At 45.4% G+C, this 18,163-nt stretch overlaps 1 protein-coding gene across 1 annotated transcript in view; it reads right to left on the bottom strand.

Moving 5' to 3' along the window:
- LOC131684765 (uncharacterized) overlaps positions 1 to 18,163 on the bottom strand; it is a 713,337-nt gene that overhangs the window by 364,585 nt on the left and 330,589 nt on the right. Inside the window, exons 3-9 of the mRNA XM_058967900.1 lie at positions 8,520 to 8,594; positions 7,813 to 7,918; positions 7,647 to 7,743; positions 7,138 to 7,586; positions 6,656 to 7,078; positions 6,437 to 6,573; positions 5,643 to 5,645 (exon numbers count right to left, since the gene is read on the bottom strand). Of these exons, the coding sequence (XP_058823883.1) occupies positions 5,643 to 5,645; positions 6,437 to 6,573; positions 6,656 to 7,078; positions 7,138 to 7,586; positions 7,647 to 7,743; positions 7,813 to 7,918; positions 8,520 to 8,594 (1,290 nt within the window). The remainder of the gene's footprint in view (positions 1 to 5,642; positions 5,646 to 6,436; positions 6,574 to 6,655; positions 7,079 to 7,137; positions 7,587 to 7,646; positions 7,744 to 7,812; positions 7,919 to 8,519; positions 8,595 to 18,163) is intronic.

Below are 18,163 nucleotides of genomic sequence, written 5' to 3'. Positions count from 1 at the left end.
TAATAAATCCAACGGAAGTGATGCCTTAAACTCGCAAGCCTGAAGATCGCACGATCCGCTGCGTAATGCAGCATACTGGGGAGTTCGCCTGGCGCTTTCCTGGTTTCGTTCGCCATTGAAAATATTTTAAATCCCCTCAACAATTTTAACCATAGCACGGGTCGAATGACAGTATGGAATTGGGATTCCCTGTTTGGTGAGTTTATACCACCGGTTCCGTAGTATAATTCTTAGCCGGTTGAAACAACTACTACCAACACTATACGACTTATCTAGGCTGCTCGGAGAGAAAGCAGCTGACATTGAAAGACTATAAACTATAAACACCTGGTAATATTTGGATCTGCTTCCGAGTCCAGTTCGTTAGAAAAATTCAAGCAACAACAAAATTTTGATGCGTAAAAAAAACTTTTGTGCAAAAAAAATTCTTTCCGAAACTTATATTTATTATGAAAAAGAAGAGTTTTTTGTGCACTTCGTTCCTTCAACAGGGTTACAGCACCACTCCTCGGCACACCACCATCTAGCTTACGTCGGCGGTCCTTTGGCACCCTCTCATTCTATTACTCTCAACTTCTACTCAACTACTACTCGGTCTAGTCTCCGATGATGGATCTATCCTACACAGACGGAGAATTCCTCGGCTAGAGAGGCTCTCCCGAAGCCGAGCGGTAGATTCCTCTCGATACCGATGTTCACTTCCGTGAGCCATTTAGCTCCCCGCTTCGTCCCGATCTACTCGATCTAGTCCCCGGCGGTGGACCTAGCCTACTAAACGGGCCAGCCAGTAGGTGATGAGGTCCATCCAGCGATTCCGGGTGGACCGTAGCTTTAGGTTTACTGGTGCTCCAGCGACCCGCTGCTAGCTATTCGACGCGGTCTACTCGAACTAATCCGCGGCGGCGGATCTAGCCTACTCACGAGCTACCCTGTAGGGTGTCGAGGTCAGTCCGGCGATCCCGGTGAATCCTGACGTCCGGTTCACTGGCACCCCGACGACCCGAACCCGGTGCTACGTACTACTCAACTGGTCCCCGACGGTAGGCCTAGTCTACACCGTCGAAGAGTTCCCGGCGGCAGAATTTCTCTCGAATCCCCATTTGTGGTTTGACGGTGACTTTCTTGGTCTTGGTTGGTCCCTTCGCCACTTCCTCTGCAGCTCGGAAAGTATACTCGTAACCACTCTGTAGACAGCGTCCCAGGTATGCTCGTCTTGGCACATCTTTTCAATGATATTGTCCACTTTCGCATCAGACATACCCCTTCGAACTTCTTCGAACCTAGGGAATTCAATACATCGTGTTCCGGTGTCTCTTGCATGTCCACGATTTCGGTCAAAGGGGTGACGAAGCATGTCCAAACCGATGCAGGTACTTCCGGAAGCATCCGTACCCGGACAAAAATTGCGTCAGAAGGTTGTTCACCTCTCCATGCTTCCCATGCACCCAAGCCGACACATTTGGGATGAGTTGGTGGGTCCACCTTCCTTTCTCTGCGTTGTCCTTCTGCCATTTCGCCAAAGAGTCCGCTCGGATCAGTCTGCTTGCATTACGTGCATTTCTCCGCTGGTAACATTCCACGTCCTCAGCCAGACTGATGCAGGTGGGGAGCATCCCGGCGATAACGCATACTGCCATACTGACTCGTACGGCCATCAGCCGGAATGTCCTGTTTAACTTTTCACGGTTCCGCTTGGTTTTCAGTGCAGCACCCCCGGCAGGAACCCCATATCGCAGTATGGACGACGAAACACTAGATAGCAGACGACTTGTGCTGCTTCTCGGGTCGCCGACGTTTAGCATAATTCTCGCTATTGCGTTTGTTGCCTTTGCCGACCTTTCGAAGGCGTAGTCGACGTGGTTGTTGAAGTTCAATCGGTCGTCGATTGTCACCCCCAATTGCTTCAGTGTACGCTTCGATGCAATTACGTGCTCTCCGATGTCGATCTGCATCCGCTGAACCGCTTCACAGGTGCTGACCAACAATACCTCTGCCTTGTGGTGTAGCGTCGTCTGCAGTTAGACCTCGTTCATCCAGTTCTCGGTCGCGTCTATAGTCTCCGCCACAGAGACCTCCTCTTCTTCAAATGTCTCACCCACCAGCGTTAGTGACACGTCATCCGCGAAATCCACAACTTTCACTTTCCTGGGCAGCCGCAGTGTTAAGACTCCATCCTATATCTTATTTCAAAGAGTTTGACCGAGAATGGAGCCCTGGGGAATGCCTGGTGTGACTCGCATTGACTTCTGCCCCCTTAGTTCGTCTTGAACAGCAACAGTCTTCTCTGGAAGTAGTTGTTCAGGATCTGACAAATAGTCGAGGAACATCATTCTGTACAGTGCCTTGTCCGCAGCGACGAAGGCTCCCCAGGTGACGCTGTTAGATGCATTCTTCACCTCTATCGTGACCACAGCGCAGTATCGATCTCCTCTTCGCTTCTGTTTAGATGCCTTCTCAGCACTCAGAACCCGAACTGCATGTTGGACAGTCCGCGCTTACCCTCCGTGCATTGCGTCAGCCTGTTAAGAATGATTCTTTCCAGGAGTTTTCCGAGTGCCCGGTGGCTTCCCTGACTTCGGTAGCAACACCAGCTTCTGTACCTTCCACATTTCGGGGAAGTTGACTTCATGTAAACACCATCACCATCCTGAACATGTTCGGATATGCCAGGATCGCAGCTTTTAGCCCCACGTTTGGTATTCCATCCGAACCGGGGGTTTTCCTTGATTTCATGTGCTTCGATGCTTCTGCGAGCTCATCGTTAGCCACTTGTCGATCGTTCGTGTTTGCTCCTTCTTCTTCGTCTTACGGTACCGGTGACCAGGTAGTTGGATCGTGGTTCGGAAAGAGATTCTCAACGATTATTTTCAGTTCACCCGGGCACATTTCGGTTGGCGTCGAGGAGCCCTTCATTTTCGCTATCACGACTCGGTACTCGTCGCCCTAAAGATTGGCGTCTACTTCTCGGCTCAGCTCCTTATGGCCTTCTAATTTGCTAAGCTTGATATCTCATTTTAAAGCGGCCCTAGCTTCCTGAAACGCTGCCTTGCACTTTTCTCTAGCTGGCTCCGATACAGCTCTTTGAAGCTGCCTACTGGCTCCGAGACAAGGAGCGCATAGCGTACTAAACGTCTCGTAAGCTGGACGCCTTATTTTGCGTGGTTTCAGTTTTCGCGGCATTGTGGCGTCACAATGCCACGAAAACTCACACAATCCTTCTTGTTAGATCAGCCGCATCCACGTTCTCGGTCCCGCAGAAATGCCTTGAAGAAGAGGTCTTTGTTGAATGCTTTCGTCGTCCACTTTCGCTCGCCGTTTATCCTTATCTGTGCAATAGGGTTCCTTTGGCCGATACGGAGAATGTGACGTCGATGATTGGCTCCTTCCTGTCTTTCCGAAATGTGCTAATGAAACCTTCATTCCTCGTATGCCTAACTTCGATAGAGCTTCCTGTAGGATATATCCTCTTGGGTTGGTTACTCTACTGCTCCACTCCACAAACCAGGCGTTGAAGTCATCACCAACGACAACCAGTTTTCGGCCGATCAACAACTCGGTTAACTGCTCCAGCATTAGGCTAAACTGCTCCACTGTCCACCTATGGAGGAGCGTAACAGCTGCACACGAAGACGCCGTTGATTTTGGCGATCACGAAGCCTTCGTATGAGCGTTCTACCACTTATTGAATGGAGAATCTACCCATGACTTGTATCGCAGCCGTTCCTGATCTATCCGTCACCAAGTCACCATCATCAAAAGGGAGATGATTCGACTCTACAATCAAAGCTTCGCTTCTGTACTGAACCACAGCGATTTAGGTTTATCTAGGTTATCTCCATTAGCATTGGCCTGCAGTCGCCCTCATGTAACCACCCGTCTGATGGTCGTTTCCACCCTCTGGAATGCAAAGCATACACCTCGGCAATTGCATGCAGTCTCTCGCAAGATGGCCCGTCTCTCTGCATTCCAGGACATCCCGGATCTATCCAGGCCTTTGCAAGCCCCTGCCAAATGTCTAAAGCCCGGACACTTGAAACATTTCTTCACTTGATTATTCACTCGAGGGGAGGCTCTTAATAGGCATCTCGACTATCCAATCGTAACATTGCCTACTTCCAGCGCCTTGTCAGCAGCAGTTACTGGTAAACGAATCATCGCTGTCTGAGCTCCTCCGTACTCCTTCTTTAACCGGATCGTCATGTACACCTCGCCCAGATTTACTGCTTCAGAACACCTTTCAGCTCGTCTTCCGTCGTGATCTGGCACAAACATCGTCTACGGGCTTGAGGCTTTAACTTCCGCTTATTCACCCAGTGATTTGGTAATAATCTCCTACATAGTTGAGCTGTTAATCGTGGGATCCTCCTTCAACCCGAAGACCATCTCACCTATTTGAGAACGTCTTATACGTATCACGATTTCCTCCAAACTTCTTAGTTCCAGATCCTCTCCGACCTGCTTGATGAGAGCAGCATACGTCGTCGCGTCATTGGTTTTGACGAGCACGGCTTCTCTCTTTGGCGCCTTCTGACGAGCCGGAAGTTTTCCTTTCCTTCCACTTTTGCTGTTCCCCGTGTTTTTATTGCCGACCTACAACGGTACTCCAGCTTTCTCCCGGTTGAGCGGCGTTCTTCCCTTCAGCAGTAATAGCGTCCTGGCGCGTCTGCCTCTTGAATCCGCCTGGTCTTCCGACTGCTGGCGAGGTCCCTGCCCTCACTGGATTCACGGAAACTGACATGTTCTCTACTCCAACCACCTTCTCCAACCTCTGCTTCGAAGGGGCTAGTCGACGCCAATGCATGGTTGTTTTTTGTTATAGTAAAGTTCAAAAAGCTTCAAATACCTGGCCTGCAGTGCACTGGCACTGTGTGGGACTCATGACTCATGTTCGTGCCTAACCACTAAAAACATTCCTTACTCATTACGCCCTTCTTCCCCACGGAACTACGTCAAGGTATTACTTCGTGGGGGGAGGTCGTTGTGCTTTCGTCGTACCTCTTTCTTCTGCTATATCTCGGAGCCTGGCTTGGTTCATGAAATGGCTCGACCTTTGAGTTTTGATTTAACCTATTACGTCGCCGTTTAACTCTCGTCCCCGTGAGCTGTTTGGGCGCTGATTTCTTGAGCCATTTAGCTTATGTTTCCGTGAGTCATTCATCTCCCGACCTTTTCACGATCTACTTGGATAGTCTCCAACCGTGAACTCACCACACTCCGACCGATAGTTCCCCGACGGAGGAATTTCCTCCCGACACCGATACCCGCTTTCTTGAGCCATTTAGTTCTCAGCTTTATCGAGATCACCTTGGATATTATCCTACTACGACTGAGAGTTCCCGGCAACGGAATTTCTCTCAGTATCGGTTTTTGTTTCGTAAACCAATTATCTCCCATTTTCGTCACGATTCTGTCGAGTAGTCCACGGCGCCGAGTCTACCCTACGGTAAATTTCCGGTGGTAGATTACTCCCGATACCGATTTTCGTTTTTGTGAGCTATTTAACTCCCCGCTTCGTCCCGATCTACTCGATCCAGTCCTCGGCGGTTGGCCTAACCTACATAACGAGTCGTTCAGTAGGTGCTGGGATCCATCCAGCGATTCCGGATGGAGCGTAGCTTCCGGTTCAATGGTCCCACAACGACCCACTGCTAGCTATTTGACGCGGTCTACTTGGTCTAATCCCCGGCGGTGGATCTAGCCTACTCACGAGCTAGGATAGGGTGTCGAGGTCGGTGCGGTGATTCCAGTAAAGCCTGATGTCCGGTTCGCTGGTACCTCGACGACCCGAACCTGGTGCTACGTCACATACTACTCAACTGGCCCTCGGCGGTGGCGGTTTGATGGCGGCGTTCTAGCCAATCGTGCTACATTGTTGGTCCCTTCGCCACTTTCTCTGCTGCTCGGAGAGTATGCTCGTAATCACTTTGTTGACAGCGTCCCAGATATACTTGTCATGGCACATCTCTTCGACGATATTGTCCCCTCTCACACCAGACATACCCTTTCGGACTTCTTCAAACCTAGAGCATTCGAAGACCACGTATTCCGGTGTCTCTTACACGTTCACAAACTCCGGGCAAAGGGATGGCGAAGAGTGTCCAAACTGATGCAGGTACTTCCGGAAGCATCCATGCCCGGCAACTTCATTGAAGGTAGTCAAGCTCTTTCTCGAACCGCTCTTGCTACCTGACATAGAAGAGCCTTGCAAAGTTTTACGTTTCTAAACATATTTTAAGGGTTAGTTATTTGATTTTAGTAAAAAAAATTTATTCCCTCATTAATTCACATTCTGCACCATTCTACTACAGGTGCCCACTGTATAAACTGATCGCTTTCCAAAGTTCATCTCAAAGTCTAAACATTAACATTTTCATTATTAACATTCGAAAAGCTACCCAGAAATACAATCTTCACCTTATATCCTACACACACTTACCGCGAAGCACTGTCCGGACTGAGGCTATCCCTTCTCGCCTGCCGTTCGCTACCTTCCCCATCCGGACTGAGCGCCGGTTGGGAACCACGCCGGCTCCAGCCACCCGGTGGCAGACAACTTTCGTCGTACGTAGTGGCCTGGAAAAGGAGAAAAATGCACCGGGCGTGTTCATTGGGGGGGTTGTTCGGGCACTACTACTTTCGGTTGGGGGACATTTACTTGTCTTTGCAGCTTCAAAAGCCGCTGGGCACGTTCAGGACTTACACGGGAATCACGTCGGGATATTTTCATGCCGCACTGGGTAGTCGAATCACGACGACCCTTCTGTGCTGTGGGACTGGTGGCCGGGGGCGTTACCGAGCTGGTGATAATGGTCGGGGGCATGATGGACTGACAGGCGGAATCAACTTGACAGATGGCTACGTAAAGGGGACCAGAATCGGATGCGGTCGAACTCGTCGAGGGTCGTTGCTCCTGGCGAAAGTTAGGCATTTCCATCACTACTAGCGAATCCTTGCGGCCTTGCTGTTTCCGCTGAGCTCCGACTACTTTTGGCGGTGGCGGAGTGGCGGTACCTCCGATGATTGACTCCCTACGCGATGAGCGATCCCGGCTGGAGTCGTTGGAGTTACGACGAGAGCCCTGTAATAATTAAGAGTAATCACATTTTTTGAAACCTAAACAATCTACAGACTATTTACATTCCGATAGCCATCAGCATTGTAGATATATTCTTCGCGATCACGATCACGTTCTCTATCTCGCTCCCGCTCCCGTTCTCGTTCACGTTCACGCTCTCGCTCACGTTCTCGCTCCCGTTCCCTCTCTCGATCACGTTCCCGTTCTCGTTCACGGTACTCTCGAAAGTCCGAAACGTAGGAATCTTTCCGGAAGGACAAACTTTTCACACCCGAATCGGCACTTGATTCTCGTCTTTTGCGCAGAGGAGGAGCATGAGCGATGTTGGCAATAGTGTTATTGTTATAGGTATCGGTACTGTTAGCCTTGCTCCAGGGCAGACTTCTTGCAAGGTCAGCTAGTGTTTCGCGCCGGTTCAGTGGAGCCTTCTGTCGTCGGGAACCCCCGCCACTCCATTCGCGCAAGATATCGGTCAGCTGAGCAAGTGAACTGCGGCGTCGGCGTTGAGCACCTGCATGGGAAGTTTGATGCTCAAGTTAGAAAGTCTTGGATCTCAATGGTTAAAACTTACCAGGTGGTGGTGATGTACTAGGAGGTGATGCACCACTGATTTGAGCAGCAGAGTCCCTTCGCCCACCGAGCCGTTGTCTTACGGTGGATTCCTCGACCTAAGAATTATCGAGAGGGTGTTTGTTAGAACCGACGTAAGCAGTTTTCATTTCAGTGAATACACAAACCTGTTCGCGTACTAGATCGTCCCAGCCATTGCCACCCTGCCAGACCAGTCCCACTTGGTGAGACATGATAGGCAGATTGCAGACGAAACATATTGCCGTCATGGTCCTGCATTTGTTTCGAATCGAATAGAAGAGAAGAAACGTTTCGTATGATTAGTGTCTGTGTGGGTGATCGTGTTGGGTAACGAAATCAGGCTTTTGTTTTTAGGATTAGCCACATAAAGGCGCAACATTCTATGATTTAGAGAGACAACAATCAGCCAATAACAGATTTCTAGGGTGGGTGTATCAATCGAAAGCATGCAAGCAGTCAAGCAAAACAAAAAACAAAAGAATAGGACTACCTAAAATTTACCTTCAAAGGATTAACTGTTTACTTTTGCAGATGAACTAGTAACAAAATGCAGTGCAAGTCGACCAATCTGTAGTCACTGTTAACATCTCTGCTGTTTTACAAGACAACAACGAATACTGGTGACGTCACGAAAAACCCAGAAACAGAGCAATCCAGAGGACGATTGGAAAGTGGTTCAGTGTTAGTAGGCGCGATCATCATATGTACAGGCATGTATGTGTGTGTGTTTGTGTTTCAGTTGACGTATGGTAAACAAATTAACTGAATTAACTGGTAGTTGGAACTTCAACTGGGTCTGGTAAAGCGGAATCGTTCGAGGACTGTAGGTGTAATTGTTGTAGCATCTATTTACTTGGTGTAACTGGTGGCCAAACTGTGTCTGTGGAGTTTCAGTAAGTGAAGTTTGCGCTTGCGAGAAGAGTCGAGACTACAACAAACGTAGTGGTGAACGGACGCCATTTCAGACGACGAGTTTGTTAGAGAAGAAGAAAGAAAGAAAGATGAAAAAGAAAAGTGAGAAAACAATGCAAAGAAAAATCGTGTCCAGTTGATTACTGAAAAACTAGCGAAAAGTTAAGTGCTGATATTCTAACAAAACAAAGCGATTGGTGGCAAGATTAATGCGCGGTGATAGGAGCGAAGTTGTCGGAGAGCAAGATCTGACGGAAATGTCTATTGTTCGGGTTCGGTTTTTAACAGAGAATTGCTTTCAATCTGCCAATAAGCGTCTTTCTTTGTTTATTTTCTCTTCCGTAAATCTTTTGGTCGCTTTTACCTTTGCCCTTTTGGTTTAGTATATTCTTACCGATTTTTTTTACATCATTCATCGTTCTAGCTATTATTAATTTCGGACGAGATTTGTGAAGTTTTTCGTTGTTTATTGTATCAATCGACTGGGAATTTTGTGTTTATTATTGTTATTGTGCAGTGTAAAAGTGTCTCCTGTTTGATTTGGTGTTGTGAAAAAACCAACGAAGAACGCAATCGAGTGAACTTCTGCGACTTAACCACCAAAATTTTTACCGAACGCAGCGCCATATAGGGGAATTATGGTTAAAACCGACACCTTAAGCTTAACAATTTTTCTAAGTTGCCACCAAACCAATAAAATTATAGTTTTTATGCAGAATTCTTCTTCAGAAAATTCTTAACAAGACTAAATTTTTTCAGCGCTTCAAAAAATTAATTTCATTAAAAATTATTGGTTGTAAAACTTGGAAAACAAAGTGACTTTTTGTAGGCACTGCGGGTAAAACCGACACCCTATAGGGGTAAGATCGACACCCCCTTTAATTTATTTTCTCTCCACTTTATTAAAATCTTTATGTTTATTAAACATGAGATATATGCGTGAATAATTAAGTGTGAGTATGTATGATGCTAATATGTGCTTTTTATTGCTTCATCATGTAGTGAGGGGAAGAAAGTTCGAAAGCGTAGTACTATAAATAAGAGTATTTTATGCTATAGGATTATTTATTGATGAGTATTTCCAAATAATCCTTGCGCACATCGTTGCAACCTCCAGTTTCATATTATTTCGTAAGAGAAGATTTGCAAGCGTTCTACGTTCTTCTAATTGGATTCATTCACTTATAAGTGACACACACACTTCTTAGTAAAACTATCTTTTTCAGATTTGATTTTTCGGACTCTGATCATCAACGATCTATTGGGGTATACATAAGATCACTGTCTCATTGTGATAAAGTTCGTCTATGACAAACCAAGAGAACACTAGAAATTCGGTTTGATGAGCTTTTTGCAGAAATAGCAACAGCTTCGATAGAATCAGATAAGCAAAAATTCCAATTTTCGATTTTTAAAGAGACTTACAAGAAATAAACACAATAAGAGTATTTCAGTGCATTTCTGTTGATACTATAGTGTTCTAATAGGCTAATTGAAGTGTCACAAAGATCCCCAGTATTTTGAAATGAATCGCAAATATACACAACCATCTTAACAGCGTGTCGGTTTTACCCTAACCATAGGGTGTCGGTTTTACCCCAACAGCGCACATTTTTTTTATAAAAGCGATTAAAAATATTGAATTTCTCAAACTCGTCTTCAATGCACCTAGTTGATCATAGGACAGGCCGATAATAATAGGTAGTGAAAAATGTGGTGATTTGAAAAGCTTTTGTTCGGTTAAAACCTTAAAATCTACCAACGAAATTTAAGATCCAGACGAGTATGAACGCTGCTGTCGTATGTTTTGTTTATTTTTATTACATTCGGCGTACTAACATGAATCCAATTTTTCTTCAAATGCTCTAAATAAACGTACTAATAATAATGTATCATTATGAAATGAATAAAAATTTGATTTCTAGGAAATGTTGTGGGGTGTCGGTTTTACCCACAGTGTCGGTTTTTCCCACAATTCCCCTATATTTTAATTGTCTGCATTATCAGATCGGCACGCTTTATGGTAAGTGCTGCGCAAAAACTGTCATATCGGACGACGACTTTGTCGAATGCATGGAATTTTGCAAAAATGTGGTGTAATGCGGAAAACAACTTAATGTCAAGCTGATGAAGTTTGCTCGCTTTTGCAACACTGTTTCTTCACTTGGGTGAGTAATTTCTGCTATCGCTGGGAAAACGGATGATGTCTGTGCTGAACTAAAGGTCGAGTTATCCAAATATTACCAGCAAATTTCACTAGCCCCTCGGTAGAAAGGTCTCAATAGCTCGACCGGTCCGGGCTCAGAAACTTCGTCGCGAGGATGGCCCAGATCCAAGCAATATTGTTGTTGACGGTGGAAAGCTAGCCGATAATAGCAACATTATTACGGTTCCACCTTCCACATCGCTGCTCTGGTTTTATCTATCCCGCTTTCGTTCCAGCGTTAGCAAGGAGACTGTCGAAAAAATGTCCAAAGAATAACTAAATTGCAACGATGAGATAAAGGTGATTCCGCTTATTGACGAAGGTATAAACGTCAATACTTTGAACTTGATATCTTTCAATGTTGGAGTTCAAAAAAAGTTGGAGTTCACCTAAAGTACAGTCATGTAGCTCTTATCCCTTACACATGACCGCAAGGCATACTGTTCACGGATTTCGAGGGGAGTCGTACCCGAAACATTTGGTGCCCTCCGACTGATTTTCCTCCGCCTCCAGAAGAAGCATGTACTCCGCTAATGCAACCCGGCCCATCAACGACCCTGTAAAGGAGTTCGCAGCGATTAGCAATGCCACTATATCAAGCTACACTGCCATTGTGAAGAAGTGTCGATGCTGATCGCATACTGCGGCGCTACGCAGTTGGTACTATGGAAGCCCTCGTTTCCCGCGCTACATTCGAACCCTTGCCGCCAGCGTTCAGCAGTCGTCCCGGTCCAATGCGTGGGATAGGTGAAAGGGTCTTCCAAGCCGCCTTTCTCGGCAAGTATTATATCTACAAATTGCAGCAATACAACGCGGGTTGAAACGATTCACGCTTCTAGCTCATCATCTGACTATCGCCGTAAGTTACTACAGTCCCGTTCCTGCTCTCCACATCGCGTTATCGGGGATCAACGCATACTGGGATCTATCGCAGTTGACACTATGGAAGACCGCGACCCCCCAGCCACAGTCGAGCAATTGCAGCCAGTGATCATCAGTCGTCCCGGTCTTGTGTGTGGGATGGATGAAAGGATTTTCCAAACCGTTACAAATCGCAAATATACATCGCTTCCAGTAATTTGACTGTTGCTGCGACATATTGTGACTAAATGTCAACCATTTCTAGTGTCAACGACGATCGTCGTATTCTGAGCCGCGACGCAGTGCATTCCGAATGCCTCGAATCCCCCACAACAGTCGACCAAGCGACCTTCAGCCGTTCCAATACTGTTCGTGTAATTGACGAAACACCAAACGGCAAACATGGCTTCGCTCTCTGCTGAACCTGATCCGTCCTCCAACAACATCGAGGTTTACTACCAGAATGTTGGTGGCTTAAATTCATCAATGGATAGCTATTTTCTCGCTATCACAAGCTACTGTTATGACGTCATCGCCGCAACGCCCTCAACAGCCAAAAGACATCAGGTGGTGGTGTGCTTATTGCTGTTCGCCATTATATAAAAACCTGAGTGATCATCGATAATCGATGGGCGAGCTTCGAGCAAGTGTGGATATGTAGTGAAACTGGCTTGACCTGGTGCCAGGTAAGTAATGCGTTCCTACGATTGGATATCGAAAAAGTTGCGCTTATCAACAATTCCAGTCTGGAAAGCTACAGCAGCGCAACTCTTCGGGCAAATCAAAAAATGTCATCAACGAGAATGGACGTACAAATACCCGGGACTACGGTACGTATTGCTGCACCGCTCAGACTCCTTTGGTCCAGCATGTGTGTCATTATCCCCCACTACATCTTGTACTCGCTGGTAACCTATGAGTTTGAAGGCGTCACAAGCTCTATCATCTACGATTTTGAAAACGTTGACTACAACAGCATCGTTAGCACGCTGTTGGATATAAACTGGGGCGAAAATCTTAACAATGACGACGCAAACGAAGCAGAGATGACGTTTTCTAATATTGACCCTCATGTGCCAGAATGAATAATTAGTACCAACCGTCCATAGACGATTAAAAACTGCCAAACGAGCTGCATTTAAAAAGTTGTCGAAACATAAGACACTTGCATTTGGAGGATCTTGTTGGTGAACTCCTGGTGAATATTGGTCGCGATGGTATGAAAGGAACATTCCTCACCGGAAGTCCTCTCGAGGAAGTTCAGCGCCCGTTTGACGATTCCCAGCGGCAGGGTAGTACCCCGGCCTCGATGCAGGCTGATTCAGTAGCAAGCAGCCCTACTGTAGTAGCACAGAGGCCAACCGCACCGCTCTGTAGTATTCTGGCCCGAGAATAGAGGCCTTCGATGTTACGGCGGGTCAGTTCAATTCCGTAGAAAACTTTGCTGTGAATAAGGATCGTCCGACATTCAGTGCGGTTATTTTTGGGATGATGGGAGCTTATAGTGCGAATCAGCTGCTTTTTGCTTTCGCAATCATTTTTGTCGACGCAAGTGAGGCGTCAACGTAAGCTCTCGGTCGAGGGTAATTTCGAAGACGATTGGTTGCTTCCGATAGGGGACGATAGTGTTATTGAGGCGGATTGGCCTGGAGTTCGCTAGGTGGTGAGAGCCGTCGCAGTGTGTGATAGAGAACGTTTCAGCAGAGATGTTCAATCCAGTGATGAATGCCCATCGATCGACCGCGTTGAAGGCCGTCTGAAATGATATTCGGGATCCTTTTTCCCAGAGCAACCAAAATGATGTCGGTGTAGACGGACACGTAGACGCCTCCGGGTAACATAGCAAAGAGCGAGGCAATTCTCACAAGAAATAGCATCACGGCTAATATTAAACCTCGAGGCACCCCATTGGTTTCACTGATTTTCTGGGATGAAGATTGAGCTTTTGGAGTACGCCTTCGTGCCTTACTGTATTGTAGGCTTTTGCCACATCAAGAATTGCGAGGTCGGAGTGAAGATTTTCATCTTTGGCCCTGTCGAGTACTTCATCGAGAACACTTAAGTGAGATCCGGTGCAGAGTCCCTTTCAGAAGGTATATTGACGCCGGTCGAAGAGTTTGTGGTCTTCCAGTTGCGTGGTCAGTAGCCGGTTAACCATCCTCTTCAGGGTCTTTGCGGTACAGGACAGTAAGCTGATTGGTCAGAAGTCCCTAGTGGTATGCGTTCCCTGGCATTTTTGCGATGGGGAAAACGTGAGCCAGTTTCCATCCGTCTGGGAAGGACCTGAAAGAAAGTGTTGAATGCATCTAGTAGAGCTCTTTTCCACCGGTGGGAGATACCGCTGTTGAGGTCAGCGGCGAGTTTCATTCCAGTGAACAGTTTGTTGTAGGTGGCTGTACAGTCGAGCGTGAAGGTGGTTGGAGGAGCTTGTAGACTACCTTTGCGCTGGACGAAGGCAGCCGGCAGGGCTTCGTTGGCGGATAGGAACTGGAAGTGCGTCCTATTCTGTCCGCGATTTCCTCGTGGTCAGTGATGGTAGTGTTGTTGATAGCTAGGAAATAGACGGGTTGCCGTTGTTTTCCGCTTAGCGTTTTAACTCTTCTCCACAGCTCGGCGGTTTGAGAGTCTGGATGGGTTCCGTCGATAAAGTAGATCCAACTGTTTTCCTTGGCTGTAAGGATTGCTTTCCAAGCTGCGCTCCTAAGCGTTCTAAAGTTGTCCGCTCATTTGCCCCAAAGGCGGTGGTTGGGCTGTGTTTATTGCAGATAGTAGGCTTCTGACGGGCTTTGATGGCGGCGACGACTTCCGGGTTCCACCAGTGTACGACTCGGTGTGGTGGTGCTCCGATGGTGAGAAGAAAGCTGCTTTCTTTCGCTGCGTCGGTCATTAAATCCGACAGTTCGGTCGGCGGTCTCGATCTAAGGTTTTGTACAGAAACACTTCTACGTCCCAGTCAGTGCTCTCGTAGAGCCAGCGTCTGCGCCGGATGATGTTGGGTGGGGATCGGTGATCTTTATTTAGATGGGGAAGTGTTCGCTTCTAACAGTGTCGTTGGCCGTGGACAAGCCACATAGCCCGACGATGAGGCTACAGGTCTCATTGAGGGCGGAGGACGTGATTCTGCGAATAATTCGTATTATCTACTTCAATTCTTCTGAACATACTATTCAGTTAAATTTAACCATTATTTCACCATGCATGCACTGCTAGGCCCCATGCAAAACTGACTCAGATATCACTTCGCTAAACCTTTAACAACTTCTTTTAACAAAGTCGGATTGACTAGCAGTCTTCGGCAAGGTAGTAGACAATGAAATTATCTTTCTTATTTTTACTAACTGTGATAATACGATGCATACAGTGCCACCTAGCGGAGAACATGCGAGCTAGTGGGTTTTTCTCCTTTTAATTTAGTGAAAAATACGTTGGTCCGGTAGCTATACTTGTCCGATTTGCTTCAAATTTAGTGCAAATACTCCTGGTAGGTCTAGGAATCGACTCAGGGGTGGGCCGATTATGTTTTCAAAAATTCATTATTTTTCGGGGCAGTCTAACGGTAATGTTCCATCGTTTCGTGAATTACGATTTGTTAAAGTGTGTCATGTTTTCAATTACGTCAACGATAAAACTCATATTTTTTGGTGCGAAGTTCGTAAAAGAAGATACCACGAATCACTCACACTTTTATGATCATCATATCATATCATATTGTCACGTTATATGCTAAATAATGATACACAATCAGATAAACAAATTCAAGTTTTTGGTAAAAAAAAATCGCGAAATTGTTGAATGTGGTCAAATCTGCTGTCAACAAAATAATAAAAGTGTTTGAAATACGGTTGTTGACATCTAGGAAGACTAGATCGGTGGAAAAACGGAGAGTGTGGCATACTGTTTCAAGCGTAACCCTAACCTCTCCGTCTTGAGCGATTCATAGTAACTCTGCCTAAGCTCGACTCCTGCTAGCAGAAGACAAAAGATTAGTAGGTAAGATTTTAAGCCTGTTTTTAATGATCCTGCCAATTCTAGTTTTCCGATCTATCGAAATAAAAGAATATTTTCCGATCTGTATATTTTAAATCCTTGCCCTCACTTGAGCACTAGGGCTCTAAAATTGTGTATAACTTCCCTGCTTAGTAGTCTCAAACTAAATGAATGTCGTTAAAAAGTATAAAATAATTAAAAAGTTGCATATCACGACAAGGTGAAGAGAAATCACGAATATCATGATAAAATTGCTGACATCATGAACATGAGTAACATTACTCCATATGTCAATTACGGAAGTGAGCTCAAGAACAAAATATCACGATATCTTGCATATAAATTCGGAAACCCGTGACTAAGATCCTAAAATCATGAAAATGAAACACGCTACTCGTTGCTAAAATAACAAAAGATCTTGAAATCACGAACACAAATCACTTTATTTATGGTTAAAATATAACGATAATGTGAATAGAAACTACCAAAATCCTGACAAAGATCTTGAAATCATGAACAAATGTGTTACTACTCATGACAAACCAGTTTTTTGGAAACACCCAAAGTCCTTCTAAACAACGTTATGGCACGCGTCAAAATTATTGGTGGTAGTGAACATAGACAGCTTATAAAACGTGGTATTGATGTAGACATTGCCAATCTTCGAAGAAGCTGTCACACATACGATCACAGAGGCGTTTTCGTTTTGACGCATGCCAATACCTTCCTAGATAAGAACTTTGGGAAACATCAAAAGATTTATGATTCAGAATTTCAAGAACTGGGTCATGATTTTCGGAAATCGTTTTCTTCACGAAATCGTAACTTTTTGTCATTAGCCCTCCGGCACTCGCGCGAATGGCTCCCCGAATGAGCAACCGCTGGTGCTGGAAGAAGATTTCGCCCGAGTTTCGGAAGGTGTTGCACGAAATACAACGGCGCGAGTGCCGGAGAATCAGATGGTAGAATACAAACAATTAATCTACCTCGCGAATGCAGTATGTACCCGTACCCAGGGCGTTGCACAGTGATCATCCTTCGAACAAGAGGCGGACAGAACTTCAAAAGTTTCCCGATTATGATAAAAACTTACTTTTTGAGCAATTTTATGATGCTGAATTCATATTTGATGCTTCTTTTAAATATTTTAACACATTATTTTGACACTTAGAGTGGCTCAAAAATTCAATCCTTACGAGTAAAGGGTGTCCCACTTCAAATTGCATAAAGGAAATAACGCTGTTGAACATTTCCTAGTGGACCGATGCAGTTCAAATTTTCAGACAATAAAATATAACCCATCAGTTAGTTTTTGGCATAATTATTTCATTCAACTTCAATAGCATAACCGTGCACTCGCACCTCATGCTTAACTCCACTCGTTGAGTTCTGTACAACATCTGTCCGCAACTTCTTCTGTATGGAAACCCACCTTTTCTTCATGTCTTCTTCAGATTTGACCTGCATGGGTTGCTTCCGTTGTGCCTGCTTCGTAATTGTTCAGTATTTTTCGAGAGGCCTTAGTTTCGGTGCGTTGGGGAGGTTCATGTCCTTGGGTACGAAAGTGACCCTGCTGGCTTCATACCACTTCAGAACAACATTTGAATAGTGGCACGAAGCTAGATCCGGCCAGAAGATTGTATAGCCCTCGTGTTGCTTTAACAGAGGAAGCAGACGCTTCTGTAGACACTCCGTTTGCCACATGAGCAGATCGCTTGCCAAATCCTGTATTTATTGGTAAACTTTGAGGTTTTCTGCAGCCTTACCTCCTCACACTTGTGCTGGGCGGTGAAGAACAATAGCTCCGGAAGTCCGACTTGACGTAAGTCACATCATCCATGATGAGACAATGAGGCGTCGTCAGCATCTGGGTGTAGCTTCCGGGCCTGTAATTTTGCCACCGTATTTTGCCGTTCGCACGGAGGAGTAAATTAATCCAAAACCTGATCAAAAGACAAAAATCTAAAATTAAGTTATCATAGTTATGTGCCGTTTTATAATGTTGTGTGATGATTTCGGCAACTTTTAGCAGATTACTGGCTTTTAATTGTTGTAGTTACCCAAGTTACAAGAGGTACTAATCATACAATTTTAGCTTCCTTTTACGCAATTCATCCTCAAATGTTTCGAGTTTAATTCGAATGTTCGGAATTATCTGAAGCGGTTTTAATTCAAAATAGCCATTGAAGTTGTAAAACAGGGTTTGTATAATCATATAATGTATTTCTAATTCAAATAAAATAAACATTTAAGGCCATTAATCATTTTTAAACATTGGCAAATTATTTGAGGTAAAAATGAAAGGCAACCAGTTATAAGAAAGAATATTACCTTAACACGTAAAAACGATTACTAAATATTTTTATTCGTTTACCTTCTTGGTCTAAATCAGCATTCTAGAAAATGGGCCTACCTTTTTACAAAAATTTACAAAAAAATTGCACAAATACAGTAAGAGCCACCAAACTCGAACTTCCATTGGTGAACTTTCGCTGCTCAAAGGAGCTAACGTCGAGGACGAGCTTCTGGGA

The sequence above is a fragment of the Topomyia yanbarensis genome, chromosome 2, assembly GCF_030247195.1.
Source record: "Topomyia yanbarensis strain Yona2022 chromosome 2, ASM3024719v1, whole genome shotgun sequence".
NCBI classification, from domain to species: Eukaryota; Metazoa; Arthropoda; class Insecta; order Diptera; family Culicidae; genus Topomyia; species Topomyia yanbarensis.
Note: the sequence above shows the minus strand (reverse complement) of the source record. Positions and strands in the feature narration are given on the sequence as shown.